This window comes from Aythya marila (assembly GCF_965140915.1).
Source record: "Aythya marila genome assembly, chromosome: 7".
NCBI classification, from domain to species: domain Eukaryota; kingdom Metazoa; phylum Chordata; class Aves; order Anseriformes; family Anatidae; genus Aythya; species Aythya marila.
Genome location: NC_139048.1, coordinates 4,035,194 through 4,061,695, shown reverse-complemented (window position 1 = coordinate 4,061,695; position 26,502 = coordinate 4,035,194). Strand labels below are relative to the sequence as shown.

The 26,502-nt window shown below is 38.4% G+C and overlaps 1 protein-coding gene across 4 annotated transcripts in view; it reads right to left on the bottom strand.

Moving 5' to 3' along the window:
* Positions 1-26,502, bottom strand: part of CHST15 (carbohydrate sulfotransferase 15) — a 45,580-nt gene that overhangs the window by 6,844 nt on the left and 12,234 nt on the right. For all 4 annotated transcript variants that reach the window (XM_082765138.1, XM_082765135.1, XM_082765137.1 and 1 more), the window contains exons 2-5: positions 10,158-11,227; positions 9,040-9,379; positions 5,110-5,256; positions 970-1,126 (exon numbers count right to left, since the gene is read on the bottom strand). In XM_082765138.1, coding sequence (XP_082621264.1) covers positions 970-1,126; positions 5,110-5,256; positions 9,040-9,379; positions 10,158-10,700 — 1,187 coding nt within the window. In that variant the 5' untranslated portion in view covers positions 10,701-11,227. The remainder of the gene's footprint in view (positions 1-969; positions 1,127-5,109; positions 5,257-9,039; positions 9,380-10,157; positions 11,228-26,502) is intronic.

Sequence of the window (26,502 nt, the reverse complement as noted above, 5' to 3'; positions counted from 1 at the left end):
CTCTCACACTGGGGGGCACCTGGCAGTTGCTCTCAGACTTTGTGCAGGACCTGCACACTGCTCTCTCACCCTCCTGGCTACTGTAAGGCAACTGTCCCCCAGTGCTCCTTCCTCCATTCAGAGGAGCTGTGAGGTACAAGGGCATCACAAACAAGAAACCAATTTACCATACATACATTAAGGGAGGAGAAGCTCACTTTTCATCTCACTCCCATTACAGCTGGCAAAGAGCTACACCCACATTACAGAGGGTGGTTAAAGCAATCAGGGAACTTGTTGGTAATTTACATGAGGAATCCACTTCGGCCAGCTCTTTCTCATAAAATTACCATCTGTTAAATCCTGAGGTTAGAAGCTGTTAAAGGTTGAGAACTGTATTTGCTGACATGGGAAGCTCACACAGCTCTGCACCTCATGAGTAGGTCCCCATCAACATCTGCATTCTGCTCTCCCCTTTCCTGGGTGCTCCTGCAGCTCTGCCCCTGAGCTCTGACCCAGCCCCACGTAACCTGAATAGGTATCTGAAAAGGACTCTGCCTTTGTCTCCTTCACCCACACCACCCCCCCCATTATCCTCCTCCTTCAGAAGACAGTGGAAAGAAATCCCCTAGAAGTCTCAAACAAAAGTAAGAGAAAGAGTGAAATGCAAATGTAAAGAAGGACATTTGTGGCTAAAACTGTGGAAAACCTTTCAAAAGCAGCTCATACTTTAGAAAAGTAGAGCCCTTCCTTTGCAGACAAGTCAGGAAGACAAAGGGTAAACTCCTAAGTACATGTATCTGTTAGTTCTGCTAGCTAAGGTTGCATTAGGAAGCTTTATGAGTGCTGCACCAACGATTTTTAATATAAAAAAAAAAAATCTGACCAAATACGACACGAGCATCTATTTGTGCCCCAGAGCAAGACTGAATCAAGTTGTTATAGTAAGAAAATCTTCTTGTGTGCTTGTGCAATGCAATCTTTGCTCACCTTTCAACAGGATCTCTCAGCATGATGATAAGTTTGGCATTTGGTTGGAAGGCATGGATAAAATCCTGGATTAAGAAAGGAGGTTCTCCTTCGGTACTGTTGTCATAAAAGAAAATCCATGCGTTGTTGTCCCACATCGTCGAGGCACTGGCCTCCCCTGGAAATGAACAGCATCTCTAATAGTAACTCATTTAATTCTTTGTATCAGTGTGGAAATCCAATAGCTGGTGTAGACCATTCAAAAGTTGACTTCAGCACACCTTCTGGGTTCTTCCAGACTGATCTGACCGAAGCACCCCAGAGCTAGAGGAGTCACACTGCCTCGACCTTTATGAAGCTAGTGATGGCTATGGCAGGTTTTATGCAATTACACATGAACTATTAATGTCCACACTGCTTCTTTTTTTTTTTTTTTTAGACATGTAACTGCAATTATTATAGAACAAGTGAAATGTAAGTATTTACTAAAGATTAACATTTCATTAAATGTCAAGCTCTTACATACTTAGATTCTGAAGAGGCATACTCTTACATGTAAGGCATTTCTACAGTGAGAAACACAATAGGTACCACCTCCGCAAGAACAAGGTATATGATGCTTCAGCTGCTAAATATATGATCTGATATGATGTTTTGAATTGCTCAGTCTTCCCTGTCTTTTTAACTAATAGTGGCATTTATGTGGCACACTGCTGCTTAATAAAACATATATGATATAGAAGCCTTTTGGAAACTTCCACCCTTTGACAGCCTAATGAGAGCTAGTTAATGAGTTTTTTTGAATCAAAAGGAACAAGATGAAAAAATAATAATAATAATAATAATAATAATAATAATGTTGCAGGCTTGTAGACCTGCACATGATTTTCCGTTTTTGTTTTCTCTCTTGGGAAAGACCAATAAAGATTTTAAAAGATTGCCAAAACACAACATGAAATAGTTATTTGCTCCAAACTCTAGCTTAATATAATGTGATTCATTAATAAAGTCTGGGAGTTGTTAGAAAACACATTAATCTTCTGTCATGTTCATTTTGCCTCATTTCAAAAGGAGGGGATCAGGTCCATTGGTTAAAGCTGGGTGTCCACAACAGCTCTGCTCTTTCATTCTAAGTTAATCAGCCAAGGCACTGCCTAATCATCGGTAGGCTTTGACTTGTCAATTAAAACTCACTTAGCCTGGCTCCTGTGATGGTTAAAGCACAAGCACAAAAGACTAAATATGGGACAAGTGCTGAGATAACTGGGCCACAGAAGCATCACACAGCTATTCCAGTGCTAGCAGAAGAGGGCACAATTTCCCATATTTCTTGCTACAGTGTAAGCTCTTCAACTCCATACTCTTTTATACATTACCTCTTCCTCTCTCAATATGGTTCTTCTGATCTTCCTTCATACACCTCTGCTCCACAGACTTCTGATTTTATTTGATGCCCTCTATTGGATTTCCCTAAGTAGCTCACATAGGGTGACTAAACCTAAGAACACCTGCATACACACGTGCTATTTGAACTAAACAAAATCAGTGTATTTAGACGTAAGTGAGCAGATTGTCTTAATGCCACAGATCAAAATACTCCACAAAAATCACTTCAGCTGGATAAGCTGCCACCACCAAAATGTGAAGGCAGTGCAGGAGCAAGGGACGACCAACGGCACACCATCAAATCATGCTAAAGCATTAACAAGGGCTTGAGGTGCTGCTGTAATGCAAATAGTCCAGGCTACATGTAGCTTGGGTTCCAGAAGGCAAACCTTCTCAAAACAAGATGGCCATTAAGAATTAAAAACAAAACAAAACAAAATAAAACAAACAAACAAAAAAAAACGTTCTGGTCCCTGCTAATTATAATTTTAATTTCCTGAAACAGCCCAAAAAACTTCCGATAATTTGATAGTGCTCTTTTCTGAGTTATAATACAGATTTAATATCTGCAAAGAGAGTCAGCCATACCAAACATGAGATAAATTAATCACTGCTGTAGTAATTCTATGAAATTACTGCACTGCAACTAAAAATATATTATTTTTTCCTTAGGACTTAAAGAACATATGAATTACTAAGCTTCTCAAAGAATAAATGTATAACTTCTATATTCAGTCATTAATGGATTATAATCATATAGTGCTTTCAAAAGACATTCTTGTGAATTAATGATATTAATGATTGTGGATAAACAAGTCCTGCTCACGCTGCCTCAAGCTAGTTCAGCATTGTCCACTTTAATCTTCTCTAAGCAGACAATTTTATTTGGAAAAATGGAATTATTGCCCACTAAGTATAATACCCAATTAAGTTTACGTTTTCAAAATAACGTAGCATGATGAACTACCGAAATGTTTACAGGTTTAATTAGATTTTTCTTTCTAATAACCTGAAATAGGAAAATGCAGGATTCTAAGCAAACCTGACATTCATACAGATTCATTCTATCATAGCTAGCTTTGTTTTGTTTCACCAAGGTAATAAAAAAAAGTTAATGAGCATAATCATTCAGGACTTTTCCTGTAAACTTAATAAGAAAAGTGAACAGAACCTTAATGAAACAAGAAATGAGACTACAGGAAAAAGAAACACAAACTGAACTCTAGAAAAAGCTGTAACAGGAGGTAAGTAATCAAAGATGTACATAGCCAATTAGATTAGTGTATTTAATTAGTATAAACAATTCACCCATGAAAGGACAGGAGATACTATTGTAAGTAGGAGGAAAATCTGCAGATGTCCTTTATGGCAACATTTCTAAAGACCCAGTCTTGCAAATTTTGCTCAGCACTGAATATTTAATAAATCAAATGGTAGACTTAAAAGCTAAGGAAGTATTGAACAAATGTGAGTATAGCCAAGTCTCTGGCTTAAGAAACGTAACACAATGTCACCATTTCATCAAGCCAACAATAGGTTAATTTATTTTTGGTTAAAATTAAATGAAAGAGGATTCTGAGGGTATTCTCTCCATGAGCAGGCAGCAAATCCCTTGTCTGTAATTTCTGTGGGATAATAACTTCAGCTTACTTCAAAAGTCTCTTTTCAACAAGGAACTGACTCTTGCCCAACTAATATTTTCATAGTGGTGTCTGGTTTCCCTGGAAGATTTGGAGACGACAGAGTAAGATTGGTAAAGCTCTCTTCCCCTCGGTTTTCTGCTTCCAGAAGAAAGCAAAAACAGAATCTAAGAATTTCCACTGATGTTCTTCACAGGCACTGAAATCCATTTGTACCATGGTGGATGAGCATAGTCTACTGACCGTGACGCGCCATGGAAAGCAATCCAGGCACCCTTCCATGGAGCCTGGACTTGATCATAGGTTTCCATAATGTGCAACACAACAGCTTTTCTAAACTGGATATTTCTATTTTTAATGCTAATTGAGTAAAGTAATATCAACCAGAACCATAAAATTGTCTTCAAATTGGATCCTGTACTATGCCTCTCACTTCTGCACCTGAAAAAGAATACAGTGCAAGATAGTTTCAGCTTGACTCTGTGTACTCCTGCTCTTGAACGAGTGTTATCTTTGCTGTTAATGAAGCAGCTCAGGGGTTTAATCATGTTTATTTCAGTCCACCATAGGCTACTGCTGTAGCCCAGCTGAAGCCAGGGTGGCTACATAAGGATGATGACACAAAACATGGTGGTCTTTCTTCCTACGTGTGTCTTATGATGGAGCTTGAGAAGAGCCTCTGGTGTCACTATAATGAAAACTGTCTCCAGTCAGCTACAGGATTTCTACAGTGTCGTTTTGTAAGTAGTAATACCACAATTTGTTTGCTATGCCTGGGAAGAAACTCACATCATTGCAGCATTTGAACCTGAAGCTACAATCCTGTGGATACAGGCAAACCCTTTGTAATGAAAACGACATGAAAACAGTGTTTGAAGGAGTAAGCAAGTTCCCTCACTTTCTTTTTATTTTATTATTTAATTAAATGCTGATGAACATCAGGCATTTATTGCTTTCTCAGGCATCTTCTCAAGATAAGAACTTCTGCACTATCCATGCACAGCAGGGGAAACAAGCATCAGTGGCCGCATGCAGTGAACCAGTCACCCCTGAGAAAATGCCCTTTTCATGCCTACAGTACAGATGCTACAAATCCAGAGATAAAAACACATTTCAGAAGCCGTATTTGCCCTACCAATTATGATGTTATTTGTCTTGCTGTGCTCTTTTGCTGCTTCACTCTGCAGTACGCCCTGAATTTGATGTGCTGCTAAGTCAAACAGATCAAGGTAATCTTCTACTGGGTAGCGGTCATGAAATCCATCCCTCAGACGAATGATTCCTAAAAACAGTGAAAAGACAGAAGTTTAAAAAAAATAATAATAATAGCAAGGCAAGATTAACTGCTGGTCTACATCAGGACAGCTTCATTGACATTGCTGGGTCTGAGCCAGCTAACATTGGCACAAAATTAGAGCCATGAAATGTAACACTCAACTAAAAGTGCCAATAATGGAGTAGCTGAGATTTGAGATATTATATGATTAAGCCATAAATTCACAGTGATAGGAATATCTTAAGTATTCTGTTTTATAGTTTCTGCATGAATAGCTTGCATTTATTTTCTTCAAAATTTTGCATTTAGAATGAATGAATATAAAAGACAAAATCCTGCTTTCATTTTCACTGGTATAAACTGGAGTAATACAGACTCCAACTAGATTTACTGTACTGAGACTAAGAACAGACTCTGATGCCAAATATGTAAATTGATGTGCATTTATCAAAATCAGAAAACAGGGAAATTATTCATGTCTTTATCTTTCAGAAGTAAGAAAGTAAGTCTCCATGATAGTAGCTTTTTTTCCTATCCCTCCGTATGCTGCAGGGTACGTTTAACATCATCAGCCTTCTCCCTGCATTTCTCAGCATTGTGAGCCACATTTCTCAGCCAGACAGAGGTCAAGGAAAACAACCAAGTGGGAACAAAAGTAAGGGCATAGAGCAGGACTCCTTGGCTCTCATTTTCTGTTCCTGCAAGGCAGGTAATTATCATTTATGTGAGAGAAAAGCTCAACAAGAGGGTCCTTTTGCCTAATTCCTCTGATTTTCCCCTTTAGAAAAGTAGGATTTAACAAAGCTGGAAAAAAAAAAAAAAGCAGCAGTGTATTTTGATTTGTTTTTAAAGGGGGGAAAAAAGGCTCTAGAATGTATGGTGCTACAGACTGCCTTGATTTGTTGCCACCCCACTCATGGGAGCAGCAGCTGTGGCTAAGAGCCAGGAAAGAGAGACAGTCAAGCTGGGACAAAGTCCTGTAGAGCATCAACCATCCCAGCAGAACGGGAAAGTGGTGATTTGTGAAAAGGGACCTTCCCAGGAGGGTTGTTTAGCTTCAGCTGAAACTAGTCTGTCTTGTAAAAATCCCTGAATCAGAGAATGCCATAGAACAAAGAGGCTTTCTTCTCCAGATAAGTGTTACAAACTAAACAAGATAATAGCCAGCAGCACAGAAGTCATATGCACAAGCTGGCTTTTAAAGAGGACTGTCTCAATTTCATTTGTTAGCCTACTACTACCTTTTTTTTTTCCTCCTTTTTATTTTTCATTTTGCCAAATAGCAACCACTATCTAAAGTACTTTGGGGGCAGAAAAGATTAAAATTTAGTCTTTCTGAATGACAGACAGCCTGAAATGGCTGGAAGGTCATCTCTATAGATCTTCCTTCCATAACATGCCGAGCTCTGCAAACTTTCCTCATTCTTCAGCTTTGAAAACAAAGAAACAAACAAAAAAAAAGTAATTATGGAAAGAAAGTTCTCTTTGTGGATCTGCTGCAGGTGCCCCAGTGACTGACCACAAGGTCGTGCATGTGGAAGGTTTGTGAGTGCCAGCACTGAGACTGGAATTTGTCCTTGTTCACAAATTACATTTATTCCAAAATGACTTCTTATGGTTGCCTGTTCATTTGGTCAGTTGGTCAGTTTGGTATCAGTTGGTCCATTTCTGAGCAACTGTCTTGGCTTTAGTGAGATTGAGTGCACAGCCTCCTCCACCATGAATTGCAAACGTTGCTGTTAAGACAACACTAAGTGTAGATACTTGTTTAGCATCAAGGATTTTAGCTTAGTGTATCACTTGAGAGTTTGCTTCTGCCTTTCCTGCCAGCACTCTCCTGGAAGACATAATCTTCCACAGATGGTTTTGCTGATGATCCCTGCATCTAGACACCCAGAGACAAGCAGCACGGCATTCACACTGGAAGGTGTCCAAGTCTCAAATCCACTTTCTTCATTGATCTGACTTTCCACCTGGAGGTCATGAGGCAAATCTTATCATTCATTTTCAGTCAGCCACTGACTGTGATGAATGAACTCCTTCTCAGGGGACTTTAGGAGGCACCAAGATGCTTCTTTTCTTTGACTTTGCAACTAGTCCAGCTCCTTCATTCACATCAATACTTCCCATATCTCCAATAATGGAGACAGTTATCTCAAAAGCAAAACTGTATTTTCATCTTATTGCTTTACATCTTAATCTATAAGAAACATTTAGAAAATGTCTACAATACATTGAAGAGGGTTAATTGTATTAGAGACAAAGAAAGCAAAGCTTGCTGTTTCTGTGCTAGCTTTATGGTGCACTATATATGAAACACCACTGTGGGTTTGGTATGAGCCACTTTTTCATGGCACTTTCAAAGGAAGAAAACATAAACCCCAAGAAAACAGCTAAGCCATTTCTATATAAGTAATTAAGAATCCCAGATCTGTGACTGAGCCCTCTCCTCACCAAACAGCAATGATCAAAGCCTCCATCTACAGGAGCTCAAGGGATTTTCAGGGCTTCAAGGCAAAAACAGGGGAGATGGAAATGGTAACACCATGTGTATGGGAAAGAATTGAAGGTAAAACCACAAAATAAAGCACAGAAGCAGCACTGCAGGTGTCCAAGTTCCTCAGAAAGCGGCCTAATGATAGCCATGGCAGTTCATTAGGGGAGAGAGTTTCCGATTTCAAAGAAGCTCAGAAGAAGCACCACAGGGAAGTAGTGATGCAAAGGCTTCAACAAATGATCTACCCCACAGTGCTAGGTTTTTCCTTGCTCCAAAGGCAATGGCTGCGTTAAAGCACAGCAAATCACATACTGGAGGAAAGATAACATCACTGTAAGAAAACCAGCATCTTCTTGGAAACAATAATACCACTGACAAGCCTGAGAAATTTGATATCAGCATCCTAGAATTTCACAGCTAGACCCAACCACTATTACGGTGAGAAAACACAAAGCCTGGGTGAAATAAAGCAACTACTATACACACCTGCATTTAGTGAAAGCACTAAGCACACAGTAAAGTCAAGAACTGAACTTGGACTTTCTGAGTCTCATTCAGTCTTTAACCATAAGACTGACCTGCCTTGGTACCCACAGAAGAGAGAACAAGAAAGATATAAACACTTCCATTGGATAAAAGAATGCATCGAGGCCTGTGGTTCTCAGACACCCTTTGAAGAAGCAGCCACCACCTCAGCTATTCCATTCTGCCTTCAGAGATGAAGAACCATTTCCTAAAATATTGATGTCACTCAGGAAAAGAGCATCAGGAATACATCCATGTTCCTCCATGGGAGAGAGCTGTCTCACACAGAGCATTTGACTAGAGCTGTAACACTAGTGAAGCTGCCACTATAATACACAGTTGCCTTTACTGAATCGCAAGGACAGAAGACACTCATGTATCAAATAATGACCTATCATTTATTGATGCTTCACAGAAAAATTATGCATGGTAAAATTATTACCACTGTTCTTTAAACCTCTTATCACAGCCTTTATTTTTTCCAGCTTTACAAAATATAAGTTGGTTTTATCCAGTGTTTTTATATTTATCTATATTTTTCCAGTCTACTGAAATGAAACCAAATTAAATGTGCATCGTCTTGAAAGGTTTAATCCAACACATTTTTAAACAGAAGCAGGCTAGAACCTATTGAGCATCCATCACCTTCAGTTGTTTCAAGGTAAACCAATATGGACCAAATCCATACAATTCACCCCCAATACATACAAGTAACATCAGAGCTTCATAGACCAATCTCTTGAATGTCAGAAGGCACATTTACTCACCAAACCGCTTTCTTGTCCACCAGTGTGGCTCTTTGATTGCTGAGAACCGAACATCGGGGTGCAGCCTGAGCCTATCGTACAAATCTGTTGTCCCACACTTGGGCTGGCCGATGATGTAGAAGTGGGGGAGGCAACGCAGCCGGTAGTGTTTGTCCTTGTAATGGTACAAGTGGTTCCAAAATACCTTCCTGAGGTAATCAAATATGGTTCGAAAACGCTTTGAATACAGTGCATAGGAGTTGGTTGTATAAGGATCTGTAGTTGTGTTTCCTCTGTATTCTTCATACCAACAAGGATTCTTGCTATTTGGAAGGAATTTATTAGGAATTACTGAAAACATCTGCAACATAAAGAACAATAATTTCAGTCAAGGCAGAAAAAAGTGGCAGTTATATATTTTTTTTAACTTAGCACAATGATAGAACACAATAGAAACATTAGCATTAACATCCCCTGCCTTGTTTTATATGTATTAAAAAAAAAAAAAAAAGTATTTAAACTAAGAAATTGACTTAACTTACTTCTTATGGCACTGGAAAAAAATCCAGTGCAAACAGGTGGACTAGGAGAGAAGCACATTTTAAAATCCTTTGAATTTAAGGCCAGAAGGCAGATTAATAATATCCCATATCCCCCACCACCCCAGGAGTTAATTTTTAAAGTCACAGTTGTAATATACAAATTAACTTCCAGTTGTTAATTCTGAAATACAAGGTTCGCAATAACCAATTTTTCAGGAATGCACACAGGTAGTTAGAAAGTCTCCCTTCTTATTTATCACTTTAGGTGACTGGCAAATCTGACTAAATCAGAATGATTTGGGGTGAGACAAGGTTCTCAAGTCAATGAGAGTGTACAGCTGCCGGAAGACTGCCCGATTTTTTGTTCCAGGTGTCAAGACCATTTATATAGCCCATCCATTTTGCCTGTGACTCTGAAGGACTTGATCTATAACATCAGCTCTTCAACTGGTATAAATAAGGAGACTCCAGGTGGTATAAATCACAATACGAATATCAGAACATCTGCACTGTTTTTATCTCAGCAAAAGATTGACCCCAAATTCTTGAAATAAACCAGCATGCACTAATTTCAGACACACTTTAACTCATACTTACATGTGGCTCTTGTTTCCTCAGCTCTTCTAAATCAGGGCGCTGTCTTGTTATAAACTCTATCTTTGAAGTAATAGTGTCAATAATTAATTTAATACTTGGATAATCCTTTACATATGAAATATTAATTTTAGAAGACTGGTAATGGTCTTTCATGTCACTAAGGCTTTCATTGTCCATTAAGCTTGGATTGCTAGTAAAAGCTCCGTAATGGAAGGGAGACGGTATTAACAACAGGCCATGTTTGGCTCCAGTCAGTACATAGGATGCCATCACCAGAGTCATTATAATCAACCCAAATATTAAGCTGCATAGCTTCCCCTTCTTCAAGCAGAAAAATCCATTCCAGCTTTCACTGTGATCAGTCCTTACTTCCAAAACTGCAAGCAACTTCATCTGCTTGCTATCAGTGTACAAATGGTTTTTATTTTCTCCTTTGCAAACGGGACACTTCTGGTTATTATGGCTAGGTCCACGGCATCTGAAACACTGTCTGTGCAAGTCATTTGGTAATAAATGTATGCAACAATTAATGCAATGCTTCATATTAGTACTGTTAAACTCCTGTATTAATGAGCCAAGCGCAGCCACAAAAATGTTTCTGAAGCATATGAGTCATCTTCTGCAAGTCTGAAATTATTTAATTCCTTGAGTGATTCTATGAATTCTCAGTGACACAAAAGGACAGGTTCAAACCAGAACAGTTAAAAGGACTCCAAAAGTGAAATATGACATATACAGGGGGAAAAAAATCCAACTACAAAAATAGATGTATTGTAGACGTGTTTTCCAAGAATTTGGCTCAGGATGAGGAATGTGGCAAAATAAAAATCAGCTACACAACTGGCTCAAGTTTTTCCCATTGAACAGAATGGGAAAGAAGAAAAGTTGTTACTTAGTGTGAAAACATGCAAAAAATAAAAAGAATTCATTGTCCTCTGATTTACGTTGGAATAAGCAAATATGCATAGAAATTCCCAGATATTCTTAAAACAAGCAGGTTCTAAACCAGACTTCTGTTCCTGGAAGCTTCAATGTCTCAGAGATGTTCTCAAAGATGTGCATTGTGCAACCTAAAGGAAAAAAAGCATATGTGTTGACACACACACAAGAGCAAACTCAGTAATATCTACATTCACCTTCATTCAAGGTCATAGCAAAACTGCAATCCATCACAAGTAATTTCACACTACCGTTTGAAAGATGCCTTCTGTTTGCTAAGTATATTAATTGCAGCACTCATGATATTAAACCCAGGAAACGCTTGGCTTCAAGCCTGCGGTGAGTTGCCATTTCTTTTCAGTCACCCACCTGCTCACATCAGCGAGCAGTTGTTGACACAGGTAACACTACTCTACCTACATCACCTGCTCACTAACCTCTATAACAGCTTTTAATCTGCTCTTTAAGTCTGAAAGCATTTTTGGACAGTAGCCAGTAACACAGGTTTAAATGTTCACTCTCTTTCTGTGCACAGGGACCTTAAATTAACTTTCCTGAAGTGGGGCAGGAACCCAGGTAAGAGGACAATGTCGAGATAAGACAACAGTATGTTTTCAAGCACATGGGGAAGACAGACAAACAACAAATAAAAAAGCCACAAGTAAAACATTCGATAAATTTAAGAGATTAAATAACAGACATAAGCAAAAACTCCTATCAGGATCTTTGTCTTCTGGAACAAGTGGTTCTGGGACAAGAGCAACCACCAGTGACGCACTGCAAAGGCACTAAGATGCTTTCAGCATTACCTGTCAAATACATTTTGACAAGATATCACTCAATAAAAATGGCAAGATGTGTTAGTTAAATGAAACGTACAATCAGTACTGCAATTTCAAGACAAGGTCCTGATCCAGAAAATCCTCTTAAATGGTTGCACTTCAGCACAGGAGAGGTTGTGCAGAAATGACCACATGAGTGGATGCCTCCTTGCTCCAAGGACTTGAGCACTCATGGGTCTCAAGGAGGCCTCCACATCCATGCAGGTTAAAGGACCCTGCTGCACAGGACACGTGCTATCCTCCTCTAACCACTTCATTAGCACAGTTGCTCATAGACAAAAAGTGACTAGAGGTGGTTAGAAGTATTTGTGTCTACCTTTGACAGCATTCATTCCTGGCTTTCCAGACAGAATTCAGAGCAGAGATGTACAAATTCACAAACAAGTCATCAGCTTTCAAAAAGATGGTCTGAATTACAGCATATTTATGCATAGTTCCTCTAGACCTTGTTTTTGTAGCTTATTAAATAACTTCCTGGAACTACTCACATTTTAAAGTCAAAAACAAATCCAGTTTCTCAAAACAGAGATTAACAGATACAAAATTCACAGATAATACATGTGCTTCAATATACTAGATAATACTTATATATAGATAGATAATGATAGGACAAGGGGGAATGGAACAGGCTGCCCAGAGAAGCTGTGGATGCCCCATCCCTGGAGATGTTCAGGGCCAGGCTGGATGGGGCCTTGGCCAACCTGATCTAGTGGGTGGAATCCCTGCCTATGGGCAGGGGGGTTGGAGTTGGATGATCTTTAAGGTCTCTTCCAACCCAAGCCATTCTATGACAGGAAATATTTTAAAACTATTTTAAAAAGTCAGAAACAAAGCAGTAAGCTTGGACAGAATGAGAAGGAAAAAAGATGCTGAAAAATAAAGCAGTTATGACTCTGAAGGTCAACTTTTATTTTGGCTTCTGTCACCCAGAAAAGACACAACTTCCCTTTAGTCCCTGGGAATTAAGGTGCTGTAAGGTTCTGTCTCTGTGATACTCCTTGTCCATCCTCACATGAACTCTGTGAGAGCAGAGATCCACTTCCCCCCCAACACCTCCATTTCCTCAACAGCACCATAATGGGGAGAGAAGGATCCAAGATTTAAAGTAAGAAGAGCTCGGCAGTTCTCCAAATGACATGGACAGTCAAAAGGGAGGATGAGAAAGGGAGGTTCTGACAACAATGAAAAAGTTTCCACTTTGCAAATCTAAATGCAAGGTAATAAGGCACCTGAGCAAAGATTTTCACTGGGAAAGAAATGGAGTCAAGAGGAGACTCAGGAAGGGCAGAGTTGGGTATCATCCATTGGGGCTAGAACAGAGTTTCCAAGAGAGTTCCTTCCCCCAGAAAAGACTGCAAGAAGGTGGGATGGAAACAAAGGCCCTGAAAAAAAAGAGGGAGCTGAAAGGCGCACCTTTATAGAAAGATGCACAAAGAACAGGCAGCAGTGGTAGTTATAAAAAGATCTGGGTAACCAGAAGGAACTCTAGAGCATCAGTAAAATTAAGCATATGAGGTGCTACTTGTATATATTTGTGCAGACCTTCCACCCCGAACCCAATGATACCCAACAAGTATCTCAGTCTCCTCCCAGCCCTCTGCTCTCCAGCTCCATGCTATGTATTTTCAGAGGGACCAGTTACTGTGCACTACTAAAAGAGAAATCCATTTTATTTTCCAGTACTCTTCTAACAGGCACCTGAAACTTTCACAATGTTATGAATTGAACAAATTTATCCCAGACGCTCTTGCAGAATCAATTCAAAACTTGTGTATTTGACATTAATTCTCAGACTTTTTAAAAGAGCTATCAGAGGTACATTGATGGATTCAGATCACAGGATCTTAGAAACACTGCGTAAGCTTCTGAGTCCTATTTTATGTCCATTTGCATGTTAATAAAATGGACCAAAATTTATTGAACTCTTAATGGGTACAGACACTTCTCATGAAACTGCAGTATACATATTACAAACTCAAGGAAAAATCTTACTAACTGCACTTTTGAAAGCTGAGGAAAATGCTTTATTGGGAAGGTGATACAAAGGAAGGAAGAAAAAAAAAAAAAAAAAAAGAAATATGCTTAGGCCCCAGTAAAACTGAGATCTTAATCACACCAGTCAGGAGAAAAATTTAAAATTCCACAAGCAACCATAATTCTGCCAGCTTATGTATATGCACTACAACAAGTTGTTTTATTAGATGATCTCTTTGAAGATCTACCACTGAGCATAATGATATATTACTCAGCTAACAGAATAGAGGGAGGGCTTTTTTTGTTTGTTGTGTTTTGATTTTGATTTTGATTTTTAATAACCGTTAGTTGCAGACATACCATTTTATATTATTTCCTACTGTCAAGGTCATGCAATATGAAAGATTTTTTAAAAAAAACAACAACCTACAGCAATAAACACATAAAAGCCAGGATATAATTCCCTACAGCCACTCCCTTCTCTTTACCAAGAAGTTTTAATTAAATACATTCTCCAGTCTTTCACTGTACAATCAAGAATACACACCCAGAATGCCAGGATCTTCACCAGTGCAAGGAGCCCATGTTTTCCTCATCCATCCCACAAAATCAAGCAATCTAAAGTATCTCTTCATTGTTTCTTCCAGTCAGCATTTCCAGCAGTCATAATCACAGAAATACTTTACCTTTTTTGTATTTCAATACTGACAGCAGAAGAATGTGAATTGCAGACAGAAGAAAAGTTGTGAGACTTGAGTTGGTAATAAACCATTTATGCCTTTTTATTTTAGTTGCAAAACTGCTGTCGGCTCACTGGCAGAATATTACTCTCTTTACACAACAAGCAGTATCTTTGTACATTCTTGAATAACGTAGCATGTAATTTCCTCTTGTTGAAATGAATGGTGAATTATTTATGATCATGTCTATGCAATATTTTTCTGCTGTACATAAATATATACCAGCTTACAAAGCAGGAATCAACATAAACCTTTTCAAGCACCTTGGCCAAAAGTAATCCTCCTCATAAAAATGAGAGTTTTGGGCAATCTCCTAAGTAGGAAACGGGGACATAAGAATGGACATAAGAGATGACTCATCAGAATGAGGAGGGAAAACAAAACAAAAACAAAACAAAAACTGCAAACAGCTACCTCAGATTTCAGCAAACTCCCATTGAAGCCAACAGGACCTACAGTACAGATTTCAACTGAGGAAGACTTAACCTAACAAATATATTTACAGACAACAGAGGATTTAATAAGCAAATAAGGTTTTTTTGCTTGTTAAAAATTGACTTTTTCCTTGGTAGTTTCCCTGTGCAACTCCCACTTTACATAAAACTGCCCAGTATTGGCAGTTTTGGCTGAATGGCCAGAGGACTCCTGCCTGCCCTGTGCAGGCTGCAGAAGACCAGAGTACTGGCAGGTACACACCTACAGGCACATCAAAATCAGCACAAGGCAGAACTGCCCACTACAGCTTAGCAAGAAACCTACTGAAAATGGAGTACCCGCTATGCCTTATTTATTGTCCTAAGGACAGCTAAAAAGATAAATCCCACAAAGAATAAAACATGCAAGATTTTTTTAATTGCTCACGTATTTTCATTCATATCTAGATAATTGAATATTTGTTTTATTTCTTTTAACTAAAGATTTAATATAATCCTTCTCCTTTCTCTTAAAGAACTATAAGGGAATACTGTAATCAAAATGACTATGAAAATAAATTACTTTCATATGCTCAGCCATATAACTAAAATTCTCCTCCTCAATGAATAAGATAAACCAGATGGAATAGATTTTACAGATGCACACACATCTTCTGGACGTCTCAGCATATGACTTCTATTTTTCAGGTCACAAGCTTCAATTTTTAATGTGCTTTCCTTTTTTCATAATTCTTTAAAATGAAGACAAAGTGAACTCTTGCTAGTACACTTAAGTCTAAATTTCATACTAGCCTTGTTACTTTTAGACATGCTTGGCTTTTCCTGCTACCACATGAAAGAGTGGCATGCTGTGAACCTATTATAAACACACTTCAAGTAGACCAGTAACATGCTTCCCAGCTTGATGTATAGCAGTGTTTCTCTGTTTGATGTCAATGGAGCTACATCATTTCATTTCCTCTCTTCACACAATATAATTAAAATGTGGAACTCATCAGGGCCAAAAGTTTGAATGCATTTAAAAGACATCAGACAATTAATGGAGAATAAATCTATCAGTGGTTGCTTTCGCCAATTCCCACAAGGTAGAAATATGGGGCTGTAAGAAATCTATAAATACCTGCTTTACACTCTTTCACCAGGCATTTATTACTGGTCATGACCAGAGACAGGAGACAGGGACAGAGATATATGTGCTATTTGAAAATCTGACCCAGGAAGGTTGTCCTGTTGGGAAGGTCACAGCCTGAAAATGTTTATGTCTAGGATAAGTTGCAAAATAATCCACAGACTCTCAGGGTAGAAGTGGTGAAGCCCAGCCAAAGCATGTCTCTCAGATATAGTTCCTACAGACAGTCTCTCCAGTCTCACAAAATGACTTTGTCTTTTTTTCTCTCTGTCCATTTTCCTGTTGCCACCCATGTCTGGCATCACATTAAGGTTTTGTCTGCTGATGTGTTTATTGCACCTGAGAAAGAAGGGCATTTTTTTCACTAGGAATCTTCTTAGTTTTCAATAAAAGCCAAAACCTAGAACTATTAATACACAGAAACACAAGAGAAGTTCATGTTCTTGCTCTGTTGCTTCCCTGTTCTATCCTTACTGGAAAGGATAAGGACTGAGCGAGATTGCAGGCTTCACAAAGGGTTTGCTTTTGAACACCGTGTTTTCAGAGCAAGCCAAGGTATTTGTTCAAACAACATGAGGAAGTTCATCCTGTTAGTGAGTAGGCAGTACAGGCAGTACTGGTTCAATAAACAAAACAGTAGAAGTCATAAAAACTGGACATCGAAAGAAAAAAAAAAAAAAAAAACATGAAAAGAAAGGAATAATTGTATATTTACTCTATCCTTCTTATTGTACTCATTTGGCTGCTCACATTAGCACTTTAGGAAATAAACTTTGCCTGAATTCACATATACTCACCTCAAAGAAATCAAAGAGCTGCCAAAAAAAATGAGAATCATTGCTCTCTGCAACCTCCTTGCAAGATAAATAAATAAGTGAAAATAAATACAATAAAAATGCTATTGCGACGGTTTAGAAAAGCCACGGGACTCATTACAAAGCTCAGCAACCTCTCACAGACTGAAGTATAGCTCTTCTACTTGCTTAAAAATGCTAATAAAAAAAAAAAAAAAAAAAAAAAGAAGAAGAAGAAAAAAAAATAGGTCCAACTCCCAAGAAGTGATATTAAGCCACCACAAATATTTGTAAGGCAATCACTTGAGAAACAGTTTCATTTTAAAAGCTAGAATATGTGGTCATAACCCATGGTTATACACTCAACCTGCTGAACAACAGCTGAACACTTTTCAAGCGTGCAATATTCTTTTAAGAACCCAGATCTGAAGCCTTTTAAAGCCAAAAGCAAACCTCCTGAATCACCAATGAATCACCAGTCTTGCCCAAATATTAACTGTGGCTCATTCCCTAACACAGCTGGTTTCTTTCTCAAGATCTAATCCAAACACACTCTACTCCTTACTCACCAATATACTTCCAGAGAAAATGAAAGAATGGGACAGCCTCTTTTTGCAAAAATCAGCAAACTCCCCTAAAATCAGATTAACAGCAGTATTTTCAATCAAATAAGGACCTACTTTTATTTGTCCTGCAGAGCTCAGGAAATAGTTACTGAGCTTAAATCACCACTTAATTAGGGCATGAACACTGCCTGAATAAACAGATTATCAGAAGCAAGGAAAAAGGAGGGGAGGTGGGAAAGTGAGCAGCAGATTGTCCTGGACCAGCTGCAGCAGGTCAATGCCTTCCCCAGGACCTGTTATGTCTGAAGTCCAAGTGTGTTTCTAGAAATGATATAGGCATAGCTTCTTTCTGCCATGTTGGCATGTTCTGATGTGCTATTATTTATTTTCCCTTGAAAATGTGAAAAGACTAGTTAAGCCTGATATTGCCCATTTTTAAACTTATTTTTTAGTGGGGGAAAAAAAAAAATCAATAAAAATGTAATCCTTTCTGAGTTGTTTTTATCTTTGCATTTCACCTGACTTAAATTGTTCTAGAATCAGACCCGTCATTTCTCCACATTAAGTGCAGAATAAAATGTCCAGACAGGAAAATAAAACAATCCAAAGACAGCCAGCCTCCATCTTACTGATAAATGCCAAAGCATATCATGGTCACACAGTTAGATCTAAACTAGCATAAAGGTTCAGAAGGGAATGGGCTGGTTCTTCTCCATTTAACATAGGGGATGAGGTCTAGTCTGTAATTCCTCCATGGTGATACCTTCCTCAGATCCACACAACGTCATTTTCCAAAGCAATTACAGTGCAAGATTTATGTCAGAGATGAGAGCAGAAGTGAAGCTTAGGAAACTGGGGCATCATTACTGAAATGACTTCTCCAGAAAAGTAGTTCCAAAAGCCCTAAAAGAAAAACCACCACTGCCAGCCACCTGTCCTGTGACACCAGGCATCCCAAGCATAGTGAATCCTTCAATTTGCATCAAGATGGAGCTCACACCCATGTATTTAAGACATTCCTCGTCTCCAACTATGGAACAAAATCTTGTTCTCACATATTGATAAGGGTAACAGAGCAGAATTTTGCCTCCAGTACTCAACTAGCTTCTCAACTCTTCATCAAAGCTTGTTGACTATGGTGTGCAACATCTCAAGTAATTCATCTTTTTGCTTCACTTAATTTCTATTCGTTTCACATAGTGGCTTGCTAGAGAAATACTCACAGATTTATACTGAACACTAAAAAAAAAAAAAAAAAAAAAAAAAAAGCACACTGTAGAAAAACTTCACCTTTACCTAAATTACACTAGTGCATGTCTTCTCACACAAAAGCCATTTTTAGCTAGATTACGCAGGGTCAAAGTTCAGTATCTTTATTTTATTATTATTATTATTACTCACATAGTTACTGGGAGCAATCTCCTGACATATCCTACACAGTCATTGAGGTCATCCCACAAAAACAGAGATAAATTGATGCATCCATTCTGTGTGGCACACAGATTCCTTTCCCACAAATCTGGAACCAGATTTGAAAGTTGTGGTACAAGCAGAAATCACATCTATTTAATGGCTATCAAAACAGTCAGCTCCTCATTGAAAACAACCGAATCACTAAGAGCCAGAACAGATATAAAATATTGATGTTAATGGCAGTTAACTTTTATCCCCTGTTAAAAAAAAAAAAAAAAAAAAAAGAAAGCACACTCTCTTAAATCTCCAGAAAGACATCCAGCGTCAACAATTTGATCAAAACAGACATAGAAGGTTAAATCACTCGTTCGGTGATTTAATGTCACTGAGAATTCTTCAGGTTGAATTTGCTATATTTATTTTCTTTTGTTATGAAGCAAAAGAAACAAAGAGCTCCTGGTAAAGAAAAAAAGGACCACCTGAAATACAGTGTCAGGTACAGTGGAAGCAATTAGTCTGGCCTTGTCACAAATTATTTTATTATGTATTTAATAGGAACAAACAGATGTTGAAGTTTCATTTTCAACACAGGATATCACAATACTTTACAATAATGAAAATTCTCTCCTATATGCACTTTCAAGCAATAAATCACACTATCACTCTGCAAATTGGTAACATTCCTCCTGTTAAAAACACTAATGCAACAGGGAAACACGTAACGTGCAGGCTGAATCTATGATGGAGCTCTTCCAATCCAAGTAGTTTTTTAATCAACAAAATGCAGGGGGTTGAGGGATTGTCAGGTGGGAAAACAGCTCCCACATGCCCCGCAGGCAGGCTGTAATCAAAAAACAAATAAGTACTTATCTTTAGAAAACTCTGGAGGCAAAGAATTGCTCCAGTATTGACAGAGTTCACTTATCAAAGGCAGGCTATTTTTCATTGTGCACTTCTTTCTGACAGCTGCCCATCCCACTTTCGTTTCAGGCTTCCAAGCCTGCTTCTTTGGTTGAGTCTCTGGGTTGACACTGCAGTAATTTGCTCAAATGGTTCTTCTGGAGCAATTGCTCAGTGGAGATACAGCTTTTCCCATCATGCAAAACTGGGTTTGGTGAGGACAACATGCTTGTTTCCATCACCTTATCTGAACACAGAAAAATCCTCCATGTGCTCATGCTGCCCAGCTCATCAGCAAAGTAGCCTGCCCATCACACATGTCCCTAAACTCACAGCCAAGAGCCATGGAGATCAAAGGGAATTAGAGACCACGGGTCCTCTCCAAGCTCACATCAGGACAGCAAATAGTTCTGATGCAGCAGGTACCCTAACCCTAACCAATACTGCAGTAGTGAGTGCTACCAAGTCATTAACAGTGGAGTGGGAGAAAGTTCAGCAAGTTGAGCTTGGCTCGAGCACTTTCTTGCATTAACAGAAGCAGACTGCAAGGTTGTCCAGCTCTCGAGGCAGTCAGACAGCATGCAGCAAGAGCTGAGAAGACAGCACAGCTCTCCAGTTTGTGTTCACACACTTGTACCTTGGCCAAGTGCTGATCCTACGATATCAATGCACAGAAACAACAACAAAGAGAACCTGGAAAGAGAACACCATTTCCCAAACGTTTTCATTCCTGAGAAAAGAAAACGTGATTTCCCCTTTGTTTTCTATTACTTTATTAGGAGCTGATTGACAGGCCTCTTCTTGTCCTCAGATCATAGTGTAATTATGTACCTATGTCAACTAAACAGTGCTATTTCTTTTCAGGGTTTAACAAGTTAAATATAAGAGCAGAGATATAAAAATATAAATATATATTATAGTACAACAGTCTCATGCCATTTACTAGACTGTACTTATAAACAAGAATACAATTAATATAGTGAAGCAAGTAAAAAATATGTTCTGAAAGCTCTTGTAAAAATAACATCTTTGAATTGCACATTCTTGGAGAATTCACCTTCCTAGGTGGGTTTAACCAATCTAAATTTAATCTAGCAGCTTTATAAATTTACATTGGGTGGAAGATTATTACTGAGTATCCATTTGGCAATTACCCAGTTCTGTTTTCCTCAAAAAAAAAAAAAAAGATGGCAAATTTGCCCTTGGGCTGAAACTCATGAATAAGGATCCACTTCAAAAAAAGCGGAAGTCAGAAGAGATGAAATTCATCAGAAGAAAAGTAGATGCCAGAGATCTACACACAATATGATCACATTGGACACTGGAGAGAAATCATCCAGAGGAAGCAGTCTAAATATGACCCATGTCCCTGGAGAGCGTATTTGTTTACCTTGGCTGCAACGTGAGCTTTGAGTGACTTGCTTCAGATTTAGGCATCTGCACACCACTAAGGTGAGATGAACACCAAAGCTTCACTGTGTTGAAGACAAATAAATCTTCCTATTCAGAGTGCCAGCTAACTCTCACTAAAGAAGGACATGCAGGGTGAGTGTAGCACAGCTGACTCTGCAGGAAGAGATCTTTCAGTGATGAAGAGTTATTTTCAGCATGGGTCTTTGTCTCTTGTATTGATCACTGGGCCAGAACCAACACATGGGAGAAAAATGTTCTGAGAGTATTTCCAATAGTCTTGCCAAGCATTTTCAGCCTCGACATGCTGCAAAGTAGTGGGCATTCACAGCTATGTTACTCTGATTACCATCTTGTTCTTTTTACACGCTTGATTTTACTTGATTTTAGCAGCTGCTACCTCAAGTTGATTTAAAGTGAGAAACATTCTTCCCACCATCTGAAATCTAATACTTTCTGCCACTTTGCAAATGGTATACAGTATGAATTGCTAAATCTCGTGGGTTGTGAGAGATCAGCTGCTAATTTAAGGATGCTTTTGAGGGATGAATATTATTATATGGAATAAATAGAATATGCATAATATAATGCCTCCAGTGCCTGTTTATCTTATGGTTTGCTAAAATATTTTTGTTTGCAATGATACGACAAGATGGTATCCACTAGAATTCATTTGTTCACACCTCACACTTCAATAAATAAGCAGTCTTTCTGAAAGGAATTTGTTGATGTGATACTTAACATTGCTTTAAATACAGTGTTGTTCTGACAATTTCAGGGTATATGCTAGCAGTCTTTCCTCTGATTTTTAATGACTGGAAAGGGATTTTCCTCCGCCTCCAAACTAAATTTTCTCTGTAAGCTTTGTTATCTTAACCCTGTCATCTGAAATTTACCATTATGACTCATATATGGTACCTTCTCCATGAGACATACATTAAAATGGATGGAAAAACATATCTCATCTGTACATAACTACTGTGTAAGTATTTCTTCATGAATAGGGCATTTCATCTTTCATCTACTACTGAGTGGGTGAAAGGAAACATACACAGCTGCATCCTGAAGAGACAAACTGAGTTTGTCATTAAAGCGCCTTGTAAATTCAAACAAAAATTAGTCAACAAATATTATTAATTTAAACCAAGTCACACCTGTGACTTTGTTTCCAAAAAAAAAAAAAAGCATATCAATAAATTTCATAAACATTCAACAACTTGCATTCTTTAAGTGACAACACAACAGATAGATCTCAGCCTATTAAAGCACCAAGAAGGTACATACTTTTTCCAAAGCAAAGTCAATTCAGAGCTCACAGTCCAAGAGCAGAACCTCACTAAGCCTAAGTATTATCAAGTAATTGCTAATTAAATAATCTGTAAGCATAACCTGGTATCGCTAGCTAACGTTTGTACAGGTAACTTCTGGCTACAGCTAATTAATCTGTAACTTACTGTATCATATGTAAGAATAAACTCTTTAGTATTTATTTACTTTTACTTTTATTATTTACTCAAGCAATATTCACTTCCAAAGTCTTCTAGTGCTATTCATAAGCATTTCACGGGCTTAGCCTACACTGCTCACCCATATCACATGCTCTTTAACGACACAAAAGTGAAACAAATTTTTACTAACCAGCTTACAAGATACCATCTTTTTGAAGACATGACTGCATCACTACACTCTGTTTTCTGCTGATAGTAACACTTATCTTTGTAGGCATAGCACATGCTTGATGTGAAACCTAATGCAATTTGATAATGGCTTAAACACTTGTTATCATCCTCTCATATCTTTAGATTATTACTTATACCGTAAACTTAAGAAGCAATTCAAATATTTTCATTTGCTGATTTCTAATTTTAAAAGAAAGAAAACGTTTCATTTTTTCACCATCCTCACAAAAAAAAATCCCAGCTCTTGATGCAGTTTTCATAACCAAGTAAACTCTAGCCCAGTAACTGCACAAAACCCCTAGTTTGTAACAGAAACAGTGAAGATAAAGTCATGCTGTGTATGGGACTGACCAATTCCCAGTAAGTAAATGCTGTAGTATCCAGATAGACATAAAGCAGAGTAATATAAGTCTGTTCCTCATCCACTGGGTCACTGGCTCCCTGGACTTGGCCATGTATTCCTATAAATTTTGCCTGTGTTTGGTTTCAGTGTACTTGCTTTCCACTTGGAAATAACACAACCACAGGCATCTTTGAATTCTTTATGTTGCACTTAGCCAGACTGTAGATCACAAACAAACAAGATACAAATCTGAGAACTTACTTTACTGATTGTCAACGGAAAGAAACTGAGGGGAAGAACTCTGCATAATGATGAATGTACCAAGAACCTGGCATATGCCCCCCCTCTTTCCTGCAACATTTTCTAAAAACAGAAGACAGAGTTTCTTTAGAAGATCCCAGCTGAAATCAGACCCACAGAAGTTCTGGAATGCTTTTTCCACTTCTTGAAATGAATCATTTACCGAAGCAATTCAAAGATAAATCTAAAGCAACACCAATCCAAACAACTACAGTTGGCATTCAGCTTTTCAAAAAACAGATTCATGACTGTTAATGAGAACCCAAAAAAAACTTAGTTTCTAGTGACGGAAAAAAAAAAAAAAAAAAAAAAAAAAAAATAGTGTATTGACATTATAAAACTCCATAAAGACCTAGAAGCGCCTCTAGAATACACACCACTAAATGCTTCATGAGGAACTATAAACCCCAACTTTAGCCAAATTAACATATCTAATTAAAGCCATCTCCAGCAAAAAATACCTCCCAAGTATTGAAATGCATTTCCATCTGTTCGGTTTCTCTTTTTACACTAGTGTTTACTCTACCTAGAGTCAAGGATATGGTTCTTTAATTTCATGAGCTTAATGCAATAACTTGATTCAGGCTGTTAATGCATTCAAGACCTTCAGACACCCAGGAGACTCAAATGGCATCAAGAGCATACAGATGCATTTGGAGCAGATATTCTAATGTGAAATAAACAATGAATTCCTTAATATATGGCTGCTGCAGAGGCTACACCAAAATAAGAGCTTATTAGAGTGTCTTAGGACTAGAAGAGAGAGCTTCCAAGCCCATTTATGGTTTCTAAGCACTACTACATTATGTAAATAACATCACCATGAAAGAAACTAAAACATTGTCAGTAAGTGACAGCACAGGAATTCTATGAAAGCAGAGTTAATTTCTCAAAAGTGACATCCAATTACTATAAAACAAGGATAAATAGAATACATAAGTGTTATGCAGATAACGGTGTAGAAATACACTTCAGCTATGGTGCACTTGTCAGTGGGAGCACAAGCTACAGCTGATGGATCAGACTGCAGCTCCAGAGATGGCACTTGGGTCAATGCCTCAAGTCCAGAGAAATGGGAAAAATGGGCTCCATACTGACCTGCTCTTTAAATAATATTATTGAGTCATGCCTACTTTTTTTTTTTTTTTTTTTTTTTTAAGGGTACGAGAAGTGTTTTTATGGTTTCAAAAATACAGCTTTGTACAATTCAGTCTGTGCTCGGTTTCCTTTAATGCTTTCCACCCTCAAGAATGCTGTTAACAAAACACAGCGTGTGCTGCAGAAGGCCGTATCAATCATTGTCTTCTGCAAAGATCACTCCACGCCCACATCCAAAGCCAGCAACACGTAATCTAGTGCCACTAAATGCCACATCTTTCATCACAGCCCCAGGATTGTGACTCAGCAGCAGCTGGCAGGAGCAGCCTCGGACACCACAGACCCATGACACTGCCCCTGCAGCAGTGGGGACCGAAGAGCAAAGTCATCCCTGCTTCCCACTGTGCCTGACTCCAGCAGACACTTCCAACACTGGGACAGCCAGCAGCCTTGTAATCCACGTGTGGGGGTCTCTGTGAATCCAGGCTGTGAGGTTGTCAGCCGAATTGATAGATTGATTATTGTTTTTAATTATTAATTGCTTTGGTGCTCTCCCCATGAAAACCCTCCATTTTGGTATCATCATTAGTAGTGGGTCTAATGGACAAAGTCTTTCTAGATGGCAAAAATGAAGCCTAGTGTGTAAACCACTCCAAGTCATTCACCTGCTGCTTTTACAACACTTACTTCACCAGTCTATGTAGAAATAAGGCAAGCTAGAAAACCAGCCACCCTAGGGGTATAGGAAAAATGACAGCCTCACTACTGACTTTAAAATTTACAACTTTCTCACTTGTTTAAATCCTGAAGAAAGCCTTCAGTATCCAAAACACTTATAATCAAAGTAAGTGCCCTCACAGGTTCTAAATAATCTATAAACACAGACAATTTCATGGTTCTTCTCACTAAGTGAAGAAATAAATAAGTGAATAAAATATAGTGATAATATATTTTAATTTCTTTATTGCATGGCTCATTATTGAAATTAGACTTCAGTAATAAAAGCAAATCAGAATAAAGCCATAAAATTATGTTTTTTCTTCCTTTACATGTGAAAAATGGACTTTGAAGTTATCCTTACTTTTTTCTCATAAAGAACACTTGCACAGGGCTAAGCTAGTCCAGCAAGACTGACGTAGAACAGACAATACGTTATTGTCCAAACATGAACATTTAAATAAGACACGTGAATTATTTTATTAATCTTTTACATAGAAGTTTCTGTCCAACCTGAAAAAAATAAAAATATTAAATGAGCAAAGACATTAGTCTCTGTTGCAAACACCAAGTCCATGCAGCAGACTTGGGAGGTTGCTATAGTGCGTTCAAAGGTACCAAGAGGTTTGTAAAGGTCCATGGGGATCAGCCCCTCAGGGCATGGGCACCATTCCTTTTCTTGGAGTAACTCCCAGTGGCAGATGTCAGAGTGCTTTGCAGTCTGTGGCTGACAAAGTGATGTGCATACTGACGTGTTACCTGTGCTACCACAGGACATAAAATGGTAGAAGCCCAAGAACAACCCAGGCCTAACTCACCATCTCAAATTCCGTGACATGGGGATTGATGGACTTTGGCCAAAATTCAGATATGTGTTGCAAAGGATGGAATGCCATTGGCAATCCAGTCTCTACAGAAACAACCTAAGACAGGCAGCACTGAATCTCAATTCCCCTCAGTAACTTCATTAAACCAGACAAATGTCAGCCTCTCCCCAAGCTCACAGGGCGGAGCAGCTCATTTCTGGAAGATGACGGAGAAGTTGTGCAATGGGGTCCTCAGCAGGG